General features: G+C 39.7%; 1 protein-coding gene across 5 annotated transcripts in view; it reads left to right on the top strand.

Moving 5' to 3' along the window:
* Positions 1-19,065, top strand: part of LOC137377724 (transmembrane protein 33-like) — a 169,070-nt gene that overhangs the window by 10,923 nt on the left and 139,082 nt on the right. For all 5 annotated transcript variants that reach the window (XM_068047693.1, XM_068047689.1, XM_068047690.1 and 2 more), the window contains exons 3-5: positions 2,844-2,938; positions 9,677-9,864; positions 15,272-15,339. In XM_068047693.1, the coding sequence (XP_067903794.1) occupies positions 2,844-2,938; positions 9,677-9,864; positions 15,272-15,339 (351 nt within the window). The remainder of the gene's footprint in view (positions 1-2,843; positions 2,939-9,676; positions 9,865-15,271; positions 15,340-19,065) is intronic.

The raw sequence follows: 19,065 nt of genomic DNA, 5'->3' as shown, positions 1-19,065 counted from the left end.
AATGTGAATGTTAAAATTTCTCCTTTCTGAGACCGGCACTATGTTTGCTACAAGAAGGCATAGCTTCCAAACTTTCCATGGGCCCAACTGTGTTCTAACTTCTGGTTTTCTGCCCGTTTTTACATCTTGCCGTATGCTAATAAGATTCTCAGAAAAGTTTGGCGTAAATTGTTGTCGGCAAGACTGGAAATTTCTGACTGTTTTCAGCACAAATTCAAGCTCAATAAATAAAATTTATCTTAGTAAAAAATGAAATTGTTGTACCTCTTACAGTAGAAAGTGCAATTGCATTGGTGACTGTGAAAATGTGTCTAATTCAGACAAAGTGGGGAATGCTTTGGTAGTTGAAGGTTAAAATGCTGCCAGGTATATGTAATATTGGTAGACGATAAATGTTTGACTAAACCGTCGCCTAACATAGGGTTCAGATGACAGCCATGAGAGTGAAGCTGTTTATCAATGTCACCTGAATTCCAAATTTTATTTTCTCAAAATGCTGTTCTGTAGAATATATGTAGGTGTGGCATAATTTTTTTTTTCTTTTAACAAGTTTTTATTAAAACTGGAGTGAAAGAAGCAGCATATATGTCAGGCTTCTACAATCAAGCCACAAAATTTGAACTGATGAGCCATGAGACTGCATGTTACATGGACTATTGCCCTCTGTTTTATTTAGATAAAATTGGCTATCATAAAGTGTGTTATAAGAAGGGACACACTTTAGATGCCATAATGCTTGGAAATGCAAATGGCATGAAGTATGTTACAGTTACCACCAATAATCATATATTTGAGACAGGGAGGAAGATTCTCATTTGAGATTTTCTGTTGAGTTCTATTCTGACATTATGGCTGCTAGATTTTATTATTTGGCTGATATGTAACAGGAAAAGGGAGGTTATCAAAAGCTCGAGATAATTATGGGTCAGGAAAGCCCTTTTCTTTATACATTCAGAATAACCCTCCTCCCACAGCCAAAGACTTGCAGGTTGATAGGTAAATTGGCCATTATAAATTGCCCCTAGTGTAGGTAGGTGGTAGGGAAATATAGGGACAGGTGGGGATGTGGTAGGAAAATGGGATTAGTGTAGGATTAGTATAAATGGGTGGTTGATGGTCGGCACAGACTCGGTGGGCCGAAGGGCCTGTTTCAGTGCTGTATCTCTAAACTAAACTAAACTAAAACTAAACCCTAAAGTTCCCGTTGCATTATTCCAGGAGCCCATTTCATGTGTTCATTACCTGTGGTCCTTTATTCTACTCATACAATTTAATTTACCATTTTTATCTTTTCCCTGCCACTTACAATCTTGCATAACTCTGTAAAAACACCTCTTGGATGTCTCTCTCTTTTCAAGGCTGAAGAACCCAGATTTCTCCAGTCTTCCTTCATAACTGAGACTTTTAAGACTGAGGGAACATCCTTATGGCTTTCCAGAGCTTGAATGTCTCAGTAATCAGAACGCTTTGATCATGGTTTCCTTTGACATGTATTTAACTGTTTTGACTGTTTGGTTGATCATTCTAATACATTGGTTTTACACATTGAACATCAAGTATACTGAGTATCTCTGGTCTCCTTCAATTTCATTTATACCTATTTTAATATCATTCACATGTACAAGTGTTGCCCATTTTTCCTTCCTATCTATAATACTTTACATTTTTCTGTATTACATTTCATCTGACTTTGTTCTGTTCACTTACCTATTTTGATCAGCTCATTCTGCAGTATCTGAGCTCCTTCCTTCAATTCCACTGCCCCTTCTTCTTTAATATTGTCTGTTCAGCTGACCAATTTTTAATGAGGTTCATTGATGTAAATAAGAAACAGTAGTTCTCCCAATATTGGTCCCTGGCTCATCTACTCCGTACTGCCCCTTCTAGATATGCAATATGTTACGGCCAGGTGAGAAGGGGTTTAGGGGTTCCCACTCAGCCTTTGACTGGTTTAACCATAACAGGGTTTAATTTTAAAACACTTTTTAGCTTCCCCCTAGTGAATCCTTGTTCACTGCTCCAATTGTAAGGCAAAGAAATCAAACCAGTTTCCTTAGATTTAAACAAGAAAGGTAGAAGTTTATTAATCTTAAACTCTAATCGGGTTAATGACTACGAATATGCGACACGGCCACACTAGCATGCATAAGCAATGAACACACACGCAGATAGAGACAGAAAAAGTAGAAGGAATAAAGGGGAAATGTTTGAGGCAATATCTGGTAGTTAGAGTCCTTTAAGTTCAATGTGGAGTCTTTGGTTGCCAGTAAGTCTTGCAATTCATTGGGGCCCAGTTCATTCTTCAACTTGTTCCAATGTAGGAGTCTTTTCTCCCTTGAGGTTTACGTGTCTTCTGTGGGTCCGGTGGCTTGGGAGAAAGAGAGAGAGAGCGGCTTCCTTGTTCCAGCTTCAGTTGCACACTGCCTTCTGAATTCAAACTGTCCTGTGGCTAGTTCAAAAAACCTGGACCAGCCAGTTAGTCATGTGACCAGCTGGTTTAACCAGTCCTGGCTCTATGGATTGTATCATCTTAGCCTGGCCTGGAATGCGCTTCCTTACACCTTCAATGTCAGGTGATCGAAATTCATTTGGGTTAATTGGAGCAGGGAATAACCCTTTGTCTCCACAAGCAAAATCTCTTAGTACGCAAATGTCCTTCCAGTCTGGTGATCTTCAAACAAGCCATTTCTTCACTCTGGCAACAGTTTAAAATCAATGTTCATATGACAAAATTAATATGCCTCATTTTTGGCAGGTGGGGGTCTGCATGACAAGTACTTATTCTAAAATGTTCCATTTAAAAAAAAAAATACTCTTTCTTTCTTGCCCCATAACACAAAAAGCAATTCATGATGAGCAACAAGACCGAATCTATCATGTGGCTGCTTCGATTATTTACGCTGGTGTCAACATTCTTTTTTCTGTTCCCCATCTTCGGGTAAGTAGATTTTTACAATGATTGTAATGTTAGATGTGTGTGTGTATACAGGCAAAATATTGAGAAAATTTATGAGATCTTGGATATGCATAAGTTGACTAGCATCTAATGCGTCATTTGTTTGTTAGAACAGGTTGCATTGTTGCTTCAGTGGCCAAAAGAACTGGATCCAGAAGATGCATTTATTTTTTTTTTTAAAGTTACAGTACCCTACTGAATGTCAATGATTACATAATTTGAAAGTTAACAGATGTTCTGATAGAGACAAATCTGGTTTATAATTTGGTCTTAACTTCTGAAACTGCTTTGTTTTGAAAGTGTACATTATGATCCAAAATAGTAAACTGCCTTTTTTATTTTTAACAACACCTTGTAACAGAAGTTTCTCAGACTTCTTTAGTGCTCTGTGGCAAGGTAATATTTTGAAAACTGGAAGAGATCAGCTGATTCTAGTCAGACCAGGCTAGTAGTTTGCTGTGTCTCCATTGCTGCTTTGACCCCTATCCTGAGCTTTATTCTCTCAGCTGATTGCTTCCTTGTGTTCTTTCTATGATCCTTTTTTAAAGTTTAGCATCTCACTGCTTTATTAATTAAAAACTGACACTCAACATAAATACATCAGGTATTTCTGGAAAGTAGTTCATTTTATTACAGGTATACATAAATGAGTAAGCTGTTACAATATTTTTGCTACAGTGGTTATTAGGATGGACGTGTAGTGAAGGAGTGTGTCTCCAGTGGTACCATTTTAGTGGTAAAGTTTTGATATTGAATTTTTCTTTTGCTGCATTCTGATTATCCTTGTATCTAAGAGTCAGGTGATTAACATAAGAAATAGGAGCAGGAGTAGGTCAGTCAGTCCTTCAAGCCAACTCCACCATTCATTTAAGATCATGACTGATCTACGTCAGCTCCACCTTCTCGCACTGTCCCCATATCCCTTGATTCCCTTAGTATCCAAAAATCAATCTCTCTCTGGCTTGAATATGCTCAACGACTGAGCATCCATAACTGTCTGGGGTAGAGAATTCACAACCCTTCGAGTAAAGAAATTTCTCTTCACCTCACTCCTAAACGGTCGACTACTTATTCTGAGACACTGACTGCTAGTTCTAGAGTCTCCAGCCAAGGGAAATATCCTGCCAGTGTCAACCCTTTCAAGCCCCTTAAGAATTTTGTTCCAATGAGATCACCTCTCATTCTTCTAAACTCTAGGGAATATAGGCTTAGTCTACCCAGTCTTTCCTCAAAGGACAATCCCCTCATCCCAGCAATCAGATTGGTGAATCTTTGCACTGTCTCTAAGGGAAGGAGACAAAAACTGTATACAGTACTCCAGGTGTGGTCTCACCAAGGTCCTGTATAATTATAGTAAGACTTCTCTACTGTAATAAAGGCTAACATACCATTTGCTTTCCTAATTTATTGCTTTACCTCTACCTGCATGTTAACTTTCACTGATTCGTGGACACCCAGGTCCCTCTGAATACCAACATTTCCCACTCTCTCTCTATTTAAAAAAAATTCTGCTTTTTCTATTTTTCCCACCAAAGTGGATAACTTGACACCTCTTCACATTATACTCATCTACCATGTTCTTGCCCACTTATCTAATCTATCTAATATCCTTTTGTAGCCTCTTCATCCTCCTCACCACTTTCCCCCCTAACTTGTATTACACTCAATTCCCTCATCTATGTCCATGATATAGATTGTAAATAGCTGAGGTCCAAGCACTTAAGTCAAGGATAGGTCATGTTTTATCATTTAGCACGGTGAGAAATGGAAACGAATGAATGGCAGTTCATGTCAAATAGTTTCAACTTTGGCTGAAAAAGTCTTTGGTTCCATGGATTGCCTCATTCCGCATTGTTACACTTATAATTTATGCAGTGACGCCCTGCCACCAAAATGTTGATACAGCAGAAATAACTAATTGCATAAATTATGCCATGGAAAATTTGTATACAAGTGTTTATTGAGCTTATAGAATAATAAAACTGCTCCTGATGTTTCAATACTTTTGTTGCTGCATTAGTGTTTGTTTCAGCATTGTAGTGTGTGAGCTGAAAATTACTCCTTTTTTAAAAAAAAATGACTGCAATAAGAAACTGGAATTTTCCTGTTCTTCCAGCAGCCTGATGGTTAAATAATTAAACTTGTTAAGATTTTATACATAATTCATTAGATGAATTAGTTCATCCTCCCCCGGTCAAGTACCCCATTTTGAAACCTAATTTCTCAGAATATATGATGAGGGAATTAAATAATTGCACTTATTGAAATGACCAGATCAACCAAGTAGCCTTATAGATTGTAACAGCTGCTGATATTTCACCACATTGGGATCAATAACTCCAAGTAAGTTCCCTGTTTTAGTCAGTGCTTCCTGTTTTTAAACAAAAATGATAAAAATAGCAGAGAACGGAATGCCAATCTAAATACTTGATAACTTACTTAAAAGGAATTACTTACTGGAGGATATTGGTCTGTTTATTTAAAGTGCTTAAAGTCTTTGCTAAAATAGTAGACAACAGAATTTCAAGTAATGCATTAAGTATTTGCTCGTATCCTGTGGTACAATTTCAAAGCCTGTTCTCAGTTTCCAATTAATATCTCCAGATGTGAAACTTATCTAGAATGAAATTAAAAATCAAAACAAAAATAAATGGAAAAACAGCAAAATAATAGAATAAGTTCTGAAACTCAATGGTATTGAAAGCATGTATGCATGTTCTTCCCTTTGCTATATCAGATTAACTTTCTTCCAGTTAAAACCCAAAGCATTATTATAAGTGAAATGAATGAGGTCCATCTCGACAAGTATCTTCCAGAATTGTGGGGAATAAGCCAGGGCTTAGAGATGTAATTTAATACCCACTTAAAATCATACATATGTCCTTATTTTTGTAATATAAATTCCTGTGTCCACATTTACAATGGAAACTGCCCTATGTAAACTGGTCACATTACAGCACTTAAGTGTGAATTGTGTATTTAGAGTGTGACAAGTCTACACAGGTACTTTTCCGTGATAAAGATACATATTTGAATATATAATAAAAATGCTAGCAGGAAGTGCACACACATGTACAATATATTATTATAGATGTTTGCCAGTAGACTGGTGAGCATGGTATTATGGCCTTCTAAAGGCCATATAATTAAAAACTTCAAGCTGCCACAGTCCAGTTGTTGATTCATATCAATATCTGGGGCTCCAGATTGATGCAAACTTCAGTCTGGGCACTGTTCTTGGGGACTGCACTGAATAGGTGCTATCGGTACTTTGTTCTTTCTCATCTTGAATGACTGCATAGTGCCAATACAGTTTAAGCTTATGGAATGCCAGACGTGTCCAAACTGCTTTCTTTCATGATTCAAGAATTTTAGGCAACAGAAGGATTTCTTGGGTGTATATGCAAAATCTGGGACCAAGCTGTGAAATGGATGTGGCAAAAAGTGGAAGTGAGTGCAAGAAAGGAACACCTTGACCTGTAACTGAATAACGTAGAGGATGAAGTCAGCCTCATGGATGGCGCACATCTTTGCCATGTCATGAAGACCCCCACCTGCCGAGAATGAGGCGCATTAATTTTGTCATATGAACATTAATTTTGAACTGTTGCTGGAGTGAAGAAATGACTTGTTTAAAGAGATCACCAGACATTTGGCTGGAGAATATTTACATACTAAGAGATAGTCACCTAGGAAAAGACAATGAGAATGCTCATTGATTCAGTTAACAGAGATTGGCCTGGGCAATGGTGATCCACAGCTTGTCAATGTAAGAGACAGCACCAGCCCCGTTTTCCCCCCCCAACCGAAAACTTTGAAATCCACAAACTGCTGGAGCGGTTGTTCCCAAATAAGGGGATAGTAACATGACTAACCTGGCCAACTTGGAGTTTTGAATTGTGCTCACAGGACAGTTTGAAAACAGACTGCAGATTGCAACTGAACCTGGAACAAGAGAGCCTCTCTCCTGGCTGGCTCTCTTGCTTTCTCACAAACCTCTGGACCCACTGAAGTCGCTTAAACCTCGAGAGAAATGACTCCTACATAAAAACAAATTAAAGTGTGCATTGGGCTCCAACGAATGACAAGACTTACCAGCAACCAAAGACTCCACATCGAACTCAAAGGACTGTAATTACAACCCAGCTATTGCCTCAAACTTTTCCCCTTTTACTCTTTCTACTTTTTCTGTCTCTATCTGCGTGTGTTTATCACATATGCATGCTAGCGTAGTTGCGTTGCATATTGGTAGTTAACCGAATTAGAGTTTAAGATTAATAAACCTCCACCTTTCTTGTTTAAATCTGAGAAAACCTGTCTGATTTGATTTCTTTGCCTTGCAATTGGAAAGCAGTGAACGAGGATTCACTGAGGGGGAGCTAAAAATATGGTGTTTCTAAAAATTAAACCCTCTTGTGGTTAAACCGTAAAGGCCGAGAGGGAACCCCCAGACCCCTTTCTCACCTGGTCGTAACAGCCAAAGAACTTTGAAGAATGATTCAAACCAAACAGCTGATGATGAGTAAGCCTGATATGTGGCACTGGACTTCAGCATCTTGTCATGCACAGACGGAGCTGTGATGAAATAAACAATGAAATGGAAGAATTATGAATTGGAAAAGTCAACTGTTAAACAAGACCACAAGAACATGGCATCTTGTACAATAGTCAAAATGGAATAGTGATCACGTGACCCCTCCTTTAATGGAAATCATCAAACATATCTACAATGATGGAACTCGTAATCTCGTCTGAAATAGCTCTGGGGAGAACCCCTTTGAAATTGAAAAGAGCACTGTTGCATATTAATGACTCTTAACAACATGCCTGAACTAACAAAGGATTCTGGATACAGACTGACTCACAGCCCAAACCAAAATAAAATGTTAGCAGAATGGTACCCATTCAGACATCCCATTGATAGCCATGGTTATCATATCTTGGACCGTTGTGTGGTTGCACCAGGGGCGAGGGCCATGTGTCTTCTAACAGAAACTCTAATGTGATGGAGTTTTACTTTCTAAAAAGGTAACCCTCCGGAGAGAGAGAGAGGGGAGATCAAGCCAGCACCTTCAGAAAGCAGTCCAGCCAGAGGCTGTGCAAGAGATCCAGCCAAGCAAGAAGTACTCTGCTGAAGAATAATTGAACAGTCACTAAAGCAGAGACATCACAAAGTGACAATGACTCACCATCTGTGAAAGTAGCAACATCCACACCACCTGCTTTGTGCCGATTTTGTAATCACTAGAATACCTCAACAAGTTCAAGACTACAAATACCCAGACCTATACCTTTTGTAAAGGACTTTCCACCGAAGATGCAACAGATTTACTGTAAACTGTGAGCACTTGCCTCTCTTTCAACTTTAATCGACTTACCCTTTTCTCTCTCTCCTTGAATGTGTGGGTGAGGTTGCGACCATTTTGGGAATTGTGTTTTTTAAAAATGTTTTTAACCTACAAGAAAATCTATCATTTGTTTGTTTATTTGACCCTAAAAACACTCGGACTAACACACCATTTCTAGCAAAACATGTTTGCAGCCAGTTGGGAAGTGAACAGTAGGAACTACCCACACCCCTTTCCACCTCTCCATAACAATCTAGAAGGTCAAATTGCAGGCATGGTGCAAGCTGCTCAATATTGTTTTTTCCAACATACTGAAGGCAGACACTGTCACACCACTGATGAAGAAATTTTGAGAGGGAGCAATTGGAGAGTGTTAACCAGATGTCATATGAAAACATATGTTAAGATACCCAGGGCTGACTGTTTACCATGATTGAGTTGCAGAAATGCAAGTAGTAGCTGCTGAAGCTCATTTCCAATGGTGGGACCACTCAAAATAGTATATGGCATCTGTTCATGACAATTCACCTATCTGTTCTATGGTAATTTGCACTGCCCATTATGTTGCTTTTGGGAGCTTCCAATATTTGTTGTAGGTGCAGTGTATACTCAAATCTATTTGCCAGTGATCTAACAATTAGTAGTGATGTTTGTCTTGTGGGGGAGGGCAGGGTTATCTGCAAGATGACATACCTAGTAATGGAAGTTCAGAACCAAGTCAATCCTCCATGGTAGAATTAATATTACGATAACTAACCCAGGCAGCTTCACAGTATTCCAGGGCACCGTTAGTAATTGAGCAACTAGCCTAGCTCACAAGATGTAGATTTGCCACTGAGGCTGGTATAGTTCCCAATTTGTTGCAGATAACCCTGCATGTCACAATTCTAATTGGTGGTGCGCTGCTATCTGGACAAGTGTGTGGGAAGCTTATTAATCTGCTCTGGTGAGTGGCACAGTTTTAGCTGGTTAAACGTTAGCAACACCCTTGCACACACATGGGACTTCCTAAGCCTTGGCTCTGTTAACCTACACTTAAGCTCTTTGGACTTGGGTTGGTGGGATGTTTTTCTACATATTGGGCAAAAAAAAATCAGGTTATTGATTTCTTGGCTCTAATTGCAAATTCTTGAACATGGTGACAGGTTTCCATATGCCAGACACTCAGTTGACATTTAAAAAGGGGAACATGTAAGTTGTACAAAATTCAACAAAATGAATAACTGTAAAAAAAAAAGCATAAACATTAGGAAGTAATAACTTCCCTTTTCCCACCTTGCGTTTCCCCTACATAGTACCACAGCTCAATGACACATCAGTTGTCGATGAATATAAAGCAGCTGAATGTTTTGTCTGTGTTTCTTCTCCATAGAGTTGCTGAAGGCGAACACTTCTATCAAAGAGCATTACTGGCTAATGCCCTGACCAGTGCTTGCCGGCTTCATCAGAGGCTGCCCAGATTCCAGTTCAGCAGAGCCTATGTCACACAGGCACTCTTGGAGGACAGCTGCCACTACCTGCTGTACTCGCTCATCTTTATTACATCCTATCCTATTACCTGTATCCTTCACTGTGCTTTGTTGTGTAAACTAAATCATTTTTATGACTGTAATCAGATCTATGGCAAGATTTACTGCATTTAAAAAGAGAAAATCTGGGGCCCAATAAGGTCTTGCTGAGGGGAATAATCTTTCATAGCTTGCTGATTTTCTTTTTCTTCTCTCCCCTACCCAATTATTTCCAATAAATTTATATAGTGGAATTCTGGAGGCTTTAATGACAAGTCACCCAAGTGTTTGTACAATAGCCACACTTGCAGTGAAATGCATAGCAATGAAAATATCAATGTTTTGGTATTTTCTGTTCTCTATTGGTATTATAAATTCACTAATGCATGTATCTTCCATGCCTCTCTATCTTGTTTTCCTCCTTTAAGACACTCCTTAAAACCTACCTCTTTGATCAAGCTGTTGGTCATCTGATTTAATATCTCCTTATGTGTCATATTTTGTTTTATAATGCTCCTGTGAAGTGCCTTGGGATGTTTTATTACGTTAACTGTGCTATAAAAATTTCAGTTCTTATCTTCTATCTAGTGTTTATTTTTCATTATATACCACCACATGTTGTAAGGAATTTAAGTTATCATACAAGTGATATTTTAATTCTTACACTATTGGATTCCATCACTCCACTAAGCTATTTCCGTTGATTTATATCAATTAACCAACCGAATTAGTGGAAAAAGATAACTGTTGTGATAGTTCTGAATATTGTTTTAAATTATATAGTGAAGTCCAATATTATGTGTACCTTATAATAGTGATAGATCTAACGTGTCCATCACAGTTCAAAATCAGATGTAGTCATAGCGCATCTGCTGCTGAAACCCTCATCCGTGATTTTGTTACATCTAGACTCGATGATTTCAATGCACCCCTGGCTGGTCTCCCACGTTCTACCCTCCATAAACTTGAGATCATCCAAAACTTTGCTGCCTGTGTCCTAACCAAGTCCCTTTCACCCATCACCCCTGTGTTCGCTGATCTACGTTGAGACGTTGCTAGACTGGGAGGCAATTTTAAAATTCTCGTCCTTGTTTAGAAATTCCATCATTGCCTTGCCTGCCCCTATCTCTATAATCTCCAGCCCCACACCCCTCAGAGATATCTGTGCTGATCTAATTCTGACCTCTTGAGCACCCCAATTTTAATTGCGCCACCACTGGTGACCATGCCTTCAGCTACCTAAGCTCTAAGCTTTGTATTTCTGTCCCTAAACCTCTCCATCCCTCCATCTCTCTTTCCTCCTTTTACAACTTACCTCTTTGGCTGAGCTTTCGGTTCTATGCTCAAATATCTTTTTATGTGGCTTGGTGTCAAATTTATTTTTATAATGCTCTTATGAAAAGCCTTGGGATGTTTTATTATGTTAAAGGAACTATATAAATACAAGCTGATATGTAAAACCACCTTCACAATAGCAAAAGAAAGTTAATCATTTTGAATTAGGTTCTTCTGAGCTGGAACCAGAAGTTTACAAGTGATCTGAAAAATTTACAGTAACCTGGATTCATCTTCCCAAAAATACCCAAGTAGTGATCCTAAAAGAACAGGCCAGCTTAAACACAATTGTGTATTAACAGTTTATCAAAACTGTGCTCCATGTCACAGGCGAATTGCTGGTACTGTAAAATTATTGGTGCCACATTGTAATTCCCCCCACAATCATTAAACAAAGTCAATAAAAAACTAAGAACAGAACAGTAATCTGGAGATGGCTTTTTTTCAATTAGATATAGTTCAAGTGAATTTCTAAACAGTAACTGCCTTTTTATAAATAGATGGAATAGCAAAAACAAAATTGAGCTGTTCTACTCCGAAAACACAAGTGTAGGATTCTATAGATATTAGTGTTCTATAAATAAGTTAATGATATTTCCTAATTTTATTTTGCCCATCAATCTGAAAGCAATGAGGAAAGAGAGAACAGAAATCAGGAGCAGATTTCAATGACTGACTACAAATAAAAGATACAGGCCGGAGAAAACTCAGGGCAAGAAAATATGTAATCGTGATAGGCAGTGACGTGCAGACAGTCGAGCGACAGTGAGGGATAAGAAGGAAAAAGGGGAGGTAAGGATAACTAGCATTTACATACAAATACATAGAAATTAAAGTAGAATGGCAATACAAAAGTAGATGCAATTGCAATGCAGTTCAGGGGTATGTGTGAGAGGATATCCTTATTCAAGACAAATTTGGTATGTTCTCAGTTGAACCATCAGGTGCAATGCCTTATAGAGAGGGAACCTTGAAGTTGTGATCAGTCTCTGCCTGGTGCCTGTAATGAGCAGCACTGTTGGTCAGCCAGCATTCCCCTGCAAGCCCCACTTGCTGGCATCCACATAGTTCTGTCTTACTATCAAAGAACTGATTTCTTGAGTTAAAAACTGAAATACTTAAAATTCTATGTGATTAAGTGGACCAGCATGGGTGCTTTTTTCAAACTTTGGGTTGGACAAGTTGTGATTATACTGCAGTAGATGTCTTAACATCCATACGAGCCTCTCCTAGAGGTAGCTTCACACTGCTTCCTTAAACTGGATTTGTTGGCTTGTTCCTGAATTACACTATATTTGTGTCTAGGTGAAATCAAAACTGTTTCATGTTGATGTGAACTGTTCAATTGACGATCTGTCTCAGTGGGCAGATGGGACATGTCTCCAGGTCAGTCATTTATGGTGGCATTGGTTACAGTTATATGGAATCGATAGCACTAATGACACTCTGGCTGTAGCAAAGTTATTGGGGTGATGGAGGGTATTTAAAAAGCGATATTACCATAAACTTTTGGTGATGTCTGGTTTTCTTGATAAAATTTTCCATCAATCCAGGTCTTGTACTTGCACCTCAGACCTGTGTGTTTTGAGAAATTGTTTCTTGCCAGGACCCTCGATGACCTAGGGCAGGGTTGTTCCAACCTTTTCGAACAAGAAGCTGCATCTAGAAACGTAGAGTAAGTCGCAACAGAATTCTAGCCCTCCCCACCCCCTCCTCTCCGCTGTGCTGGAGATCCAACCCCCCCTCCTCCTCACCACCTCCCTGGCTAGAGATCCTAGTCCTCCCTTTGTTAACAATCAAAATTCCTGACACTAAAACTTGAAGTTCCCCCCCACCCCATGCAAAAAGAATCCAAGCCCACTTTTATGTAGTAAAAGTCTTTAATTTGAACAAAAAAGCTAATAAAAACAATAACCCCGGTTATTAGCAGGATGGGTGTTGGAGGGACCTGGCAAGGACAGAGATGTGAAGGCCCTGTGATATTAAAAATAGGCCTCCTTAAATAATCTTTTGGAAATTGCAGCCTGACAACTGGCCAATTTGAAATCCTGGTAGGTTGGGGAGGAAGGTGATTGGGTGCGCAATCAAGTAGCAGGCGGCCGCAGTCAGTCGAGACTGAAGGCTCTGGGCCATAATCTGGGCTGGGGAGCCAGGACATTATGTTCGTGATTGTAGTACTCCATTTGCTGCTACAATTGGCCTCGTGTTTTTTGCTTTGTGAGAAAATCAGGGATCCAGCTACTGATCATTTTCCAGTGATTTTTCTGCTGCAAAGTGTGCATGTCAGGATGTTGGAGGACATGATGCACCCCTCTGTGAAATAGCTTGCCAACATTCATTGGCTCGACCACGACTTGAAGACTGATCCTGTACTCTATGCCTCTATAATGCCCAGGATCCACTTATGCCTTTTTTAAATACTGTCTCAACTAACCCTGCCACCTTCAACGATTTTGAGCACAGAATACCCCAAAATATCTTTGTTCTCTTTCGGATTGCACTGTTTATTTTATATTTCCTCTCCTCTTTCTTCCTACCAAATGTATCACTTGATATTTCTCTGCATTAAATTTCATCTGCCACGTGTCTGCCCATTCCACCAGCCTGTCTATGTTCTCTTGAAGTCTATCACTACCCTCCTTACAGGTCACATACTTCAGAGTTTTGTGCCATCTGCCAATATTGAAATTGTACACTCAAGTCTAGGTCATTTATCCCAAGAAAAGCAGTTGTCCTAGTACCATTCCCAGGGAACCCCACTGTATACTCCCCTCCAGTCTGAAAAACAACCATTCACCACTACTGTTTCCTCTCACTCAGCCAACTTCATATCCATGCTGCCAGTGTCCTTTTTTTTTCCATAGCCTTCAACTTTTCTGCTAAGCCTGTTATCTGGCACTTTATCAAATGCCCTTTGGAAGTCAGTGTATACTACATCAACCCCTTTACCCTATCAACACTTTCTGTTATGTCATCAAAAAACTCAATCAAGTTTGTTCAACATGATTTGCATTTAACAAATCCGTGCTGGCTTTCCTTAATTTATGCACACTTGTCCAAGTGACTTAATTTTGTCCCGGATTATCTTTTCTAAAAGCTTTCCGTGTCTTCAATTTTCTGCCTCCTTCCATTGCTGCCATTTCTTACTGAGTTATAGTTTCACAGGCCCTGGCAGGGTTTCACTACATAGGAACAGGAGTGGGCCATTTATCTGACCGAGCCTGTTCCACCTTTCAATGAGATCATGGCTATCTGTGACCTAACTCCATGTATCTGCCTTTGCCATATATCATTTGACACCCTTAGTTAACAAAACTCCTATCCATTTCAGGTTTAAAATTAACAACTGACCTGGCATCAACTGCAGTTTATGGGGGAGTTCCAACCTTCTACCACCCTTTGTGCGTAGAAGTGTTTCCTAACTTCACTCCTAACTGGTCACACGTCGCGTTGAAGGGCAGAACAGGCTCGAGTGGCTAAATAGCCTTCCTGTTCCTATGTACTGGAAGACTGCCCGATTCTCTGAAACCATAACTCAGGAAGAATTGGCAACAGTGGAAGAAGGGAGAAAATTGGGGACAAAGCAAAGAAATAGTTTCTTTGTCTCCAATACAACGCGGCTATAATAAGGGTTCGTGTTCTAATAAAATAACAAACGCTTCTGATGGTGACGAATGGTTAGTGGTTATAAACTACACAAATTAGTTTTCCTGAGTTTACAAAAGACACCCATCTGCAAACAAAGTGAGTTGTGGCGTGTCTGTGTCTGTGTGTGTCAGTCAATGAGATTGGAATGCAATTCTTTAACATTTTGAGCTTTCCAGTAGGTTTGAGGTTGAGTAAGGCATCTAGGAAATTTTGCTTAGTGTCAACTCCATCCTTGTGAATGTCAATTAATAACTAACAACTGCTCTCAGCTCAAGCAAGCATAATTGGCACCAATTTGGTAACTTCATGAATATAGACCAACAAATTAAAAGTCACAAAGTATTCTTTCTCCCAGGACAGTTGGCTCTCAAGCGAATGAACTCAATTGAAATATTCTCGAGGTCTAATGACATGGACATTTTACTGATTTCTTTGACTCGTGTTTCTAAAACTTTTCCTTATCCAGATTTACACAGTATGCTTGGTACCAGTGGCAGTATTTTCTCTGCTTCATGCAACTGCTTACACCAGGAAAATCTTAGATGTAAGTTTTATTTTCTCATGCATTTTCTTATAACTGTACATTGCTGAATGCGCAAAACTTTGTATGGTTAAATATAAAATTTAAATATATTGTAAATGACTATTTTGTTTCCATATTATATGAAGATAATATGTTGTACATTTATACCTATGGTTCCTGGTCACGAAACCAAGAGTATCTTCACAAGTGCTGATTATGGTAGCTTTGAGGGCAGACCAGGCATTATGGACATGCTGTGGTTCGTGTTCATTGAGTGTCGCCAAGTTGCTTGTAAGACGATGCCTGAGTAGGTCTGCCTTCGCAGAGACCTTGATGCTATTGACATTGATTTTCCTGCAGCAGTTCTTTTGCTGCCGCTGCCGTTTTTGGACTGGGTTTATGGAGATACTAGTTCGGATTAGGCAGTGGTTGGTCCAGCAGTCATCGGCACCTATCATGGCTCGAGTGATGCAAACATCCTTGCGGTCCTTCGCTTGCACGATGATATAGTCAAGCAAATGCCAATGCCTGGAGCGAGGGTGCTGCCATGTAGTCTTGTATTTGTCTCTCTGATGAAATAGTGTGTTTATTATGATCAGCCCATGTTCAAGGCATTTTGTCAGAAGAAGGTGTTAGCCCTTCCAACACCTTCCTTGCCAATCACACCTTTCCAAAGGATTGTGTCCCTCCCAACTCTGGCATTGAAGTCTGAGGAGGATCAGCTTGTCTTCCACGGGAACACAGGACAGCACGTGATCAAGGCTGGAGTAGAATTCGTCTTTGGCGTCATCTGTTACTTCTAGAGTTGGAGTATACATGCTGATGACTGGCGTGCTGTTTTTGTGTTAGGGTGAGCCAGGAAACATCAAGACTGGTTTGATGAGAACAACCAGGAGATCCCGGAGCTACTAAATCACAAGTGCAAGGCGTTCCTGAACTGGAAGCATCACCAAAATTCGAGAGATTAAAAGCAGATGTACAGACAATTGAAGGCCGAAGTTCAACAAAAGAACCTGAGACCTAAAGAACGGCTGTGGCTGAAAGAGCACAGGAAGTAGAGCAACTCGCTGACAGCCACCACATGTGTGGATTCTTCAGTGAAGGCAAGACCATTTACAGCCCAAGGACCCACCCCACTGAGAGCAAAGAATGGAGTGGCGTGGATCAAAGACAGAGAGGCAGTCAGCGCTCGTTGGAAGGAGCACTTTGAAGATCTCCTCAATCATGACTCAGTCCTTGATACGGGTGCCCTTGACCACATTCCACAGCATGCTACCTACCGCGACCCCAGCCCGACATCAGATCAAAAAGTCCATCCGACAGCTAAAAAACAATAAGGCCACCAGTTTAGACAGAATTCCTGGTAAAATTCTAAAATACAGCAGAGAGGCGCTCTTTATACAAATACATGGTCTTCTCCCCCTCATCTGGAAGGAGGAGAGCCTGCCAGGGGTTCTCGGACGCTGTAATTCAAAAAAGACAACAAGACCAACTGCGGTAACTACAGATGGGTATCCCTGCTGTCTGCCGCAGGGAAGGTCATTGCAAGAGTCCTTCTCAACCACCTGCTCCCCATGGCTGAAGAGCTCCTACCGGAATCACAATGTAGATTCCGTCCATCAAGAGGCACAGTGGATATGATCTTCACAGCAAGATAACTCCAAGAAAAATGTAGGGAACAGCAGCAACCTTTATACATGGCCATTGTTGATCTCACAAAGGCCTTCAACTCTTATCGACCAGGAGGGATTATGGAGCATCCTCCTCAAATTTGGCTGCCCGGAGAAATTCGTCACCATCCTCCACCTACTGCACGACGACCTGCAAGCTGTAATCCTTGCCGGCGATCTGCCACTGACACAATCCGAGTGCAAACTGGGGTCAAGCAAGGCTATGTCATCGCACCGACACTTCCAAAAGGGTATTGGGGAGCGAGTTGGGTTTTTAAAACAATCTGACAACTTTGTGGTCACCACTTTGTATTTCTAGAATTTTAAAATTCTTTTAACATTTCAAATACTCAAATTGCCATGGTCAGAATAGAATTTATTGTTCTCTGGATTTCAGGCCACTGGATTATTACTTCTGTAACATTATGCTACTGTATGAAGACCTAAACAGGAAGAAAAATTCTTTTAAGATGGGGGAATGGAAGGTGTAATTGAACCAGCCTGCATCTATTTTGTAGTCCTCTTTATTACCCGTATCACACTAACTGAGTTTCTTTATGGCCAGATCAATGCTTGATTCAGGCATATATCATGTGAGCAGCCATGTTTCTAGATTCATTGCAGCTACATTCTTGCTGTTGCAATAGTGGACCTTGGTTTAAAGCTCTGATGCCAAGAGAAAACTTTGCAGTTTTCTGAGGCGAAAGTACAGCATTAGAAGTTCTGTAGAAATATCCTGAATCTCCTCCAGAGTAGTGCAGAGTCAAAAAATGCAAATAAGTAAAGGACTTCTCTCAGAACACAAAATCCAGAATGTCTACAGCCTCTTAGTTGGTCACTGTGTATTTAGTGTTTCTTTAACAAAGATTAGATTTTGTAGTCTTGGAAACATAAATGTACACTTGAGGAAAAGAATAGTAGATTGGATTTTCCATTGTACAATGTTCCTGTCCATATATACATATATTAAAATAGTCTTTTTTTCCCAGTTGTAACTCCTTGATAGTAATGGTTAGGCCTCCTCAAGTTTACTACTTCAAGTCCTGCAGAAGTACATTAGGGCCTATTATCCTCGATTTCCCAACCCCATTCTTGATCTGACTCCTACCCCAACCGTCAACATATGGTTATACGCACCCCTTCTTCCAGGTTGGAGCACGCCTTCAAGCGACTTGTCTTCATGCTGGTAAGTCTAGAATTAAAGTCTTAACAAAAGCCTTCTGTTTTCCCCCTCAGGAATTTTAAGTTTTTCAGTTTTTCTGACCTAAACTTTCATAGCTATTGTTGCACCTGCTGCATTGATATCAGAGTTAACTCTTATTCTTAAAGTGATTATACCATACATAGATATCGTATTATATCTTTGTGTCTTGGAAAACTAAGAGCTTTATTTGTACCTCATTATTTGAAATAGGATTTTTTTTCACTTAACTTTCATGTCGGTCCAAATGGATTAATTAAATCAACTGTGAGAAATGACTAAATTAAATATAGCTGCCATTTTTATGAAAATAACAAACATTTTTTCAAACTTCAGTAATCAGTCACATGTTATTTTGCAAACTTTGTCATTTGGAAATTTCTGCTTAAAACAAATAAACCCAATTCAGGTCACAGCTCTATTGTGTAAAACCTCAAACTGGTGTGTTCACAAAAATAAAGCCGGTCTGTTGTTTTTTCTGACCAAGAGGTTGGCCTGTTCCCAAGATCAGGAGCTAGAGATTTATAAGCAGTTAAAATTGCCCTCAAATCAACCTCTCAATTTTGCAAAAAAGTTACACATACCGTTTTTCTTTGTTTAGGACAAATTACCCACAAGATTGCTTCATCAGTGTTCTTAAAGGAATATGCCAGGTTAAGCGCAGCTCTATCCTTACTGTTGAGCATCACAACCATGTTCTGGAGTACCTGTGAGTAATATCACAGGAGATCCAAAGATACAAACAAAGATATGGCTAACAAGAATTAGTTCATCAGGAAAAAAAGGTTGTGAATTTTAAGGATTGGGTGGATAAGTTGGTGCAAAGTAAACAAGAATAAGTTGCGTTTGATCCTTGCTGAGTTTTAGTTATGCCTG

Source organism: Heterodontus francisci, chromosome 15, assembly GCF_036365525.1.
Source record: "Heterodontus francisci isolate sHetFra1 chromosome 15, sHetFra1.hap1, whole genome shotgun sequence".
Taxonomy (NCBI): domain Eukaryota; kingdom Metazoa; phylum Chordata; class Chondrichthyes; order Heterodontiformes; family Heterodontidae; genus Heterodontus; species Heterodontus francisci.
Note: the sequence above shows the minus strand (reverse complement) of the source record. Positions and strands in the feature narration are given on the sequence as shown.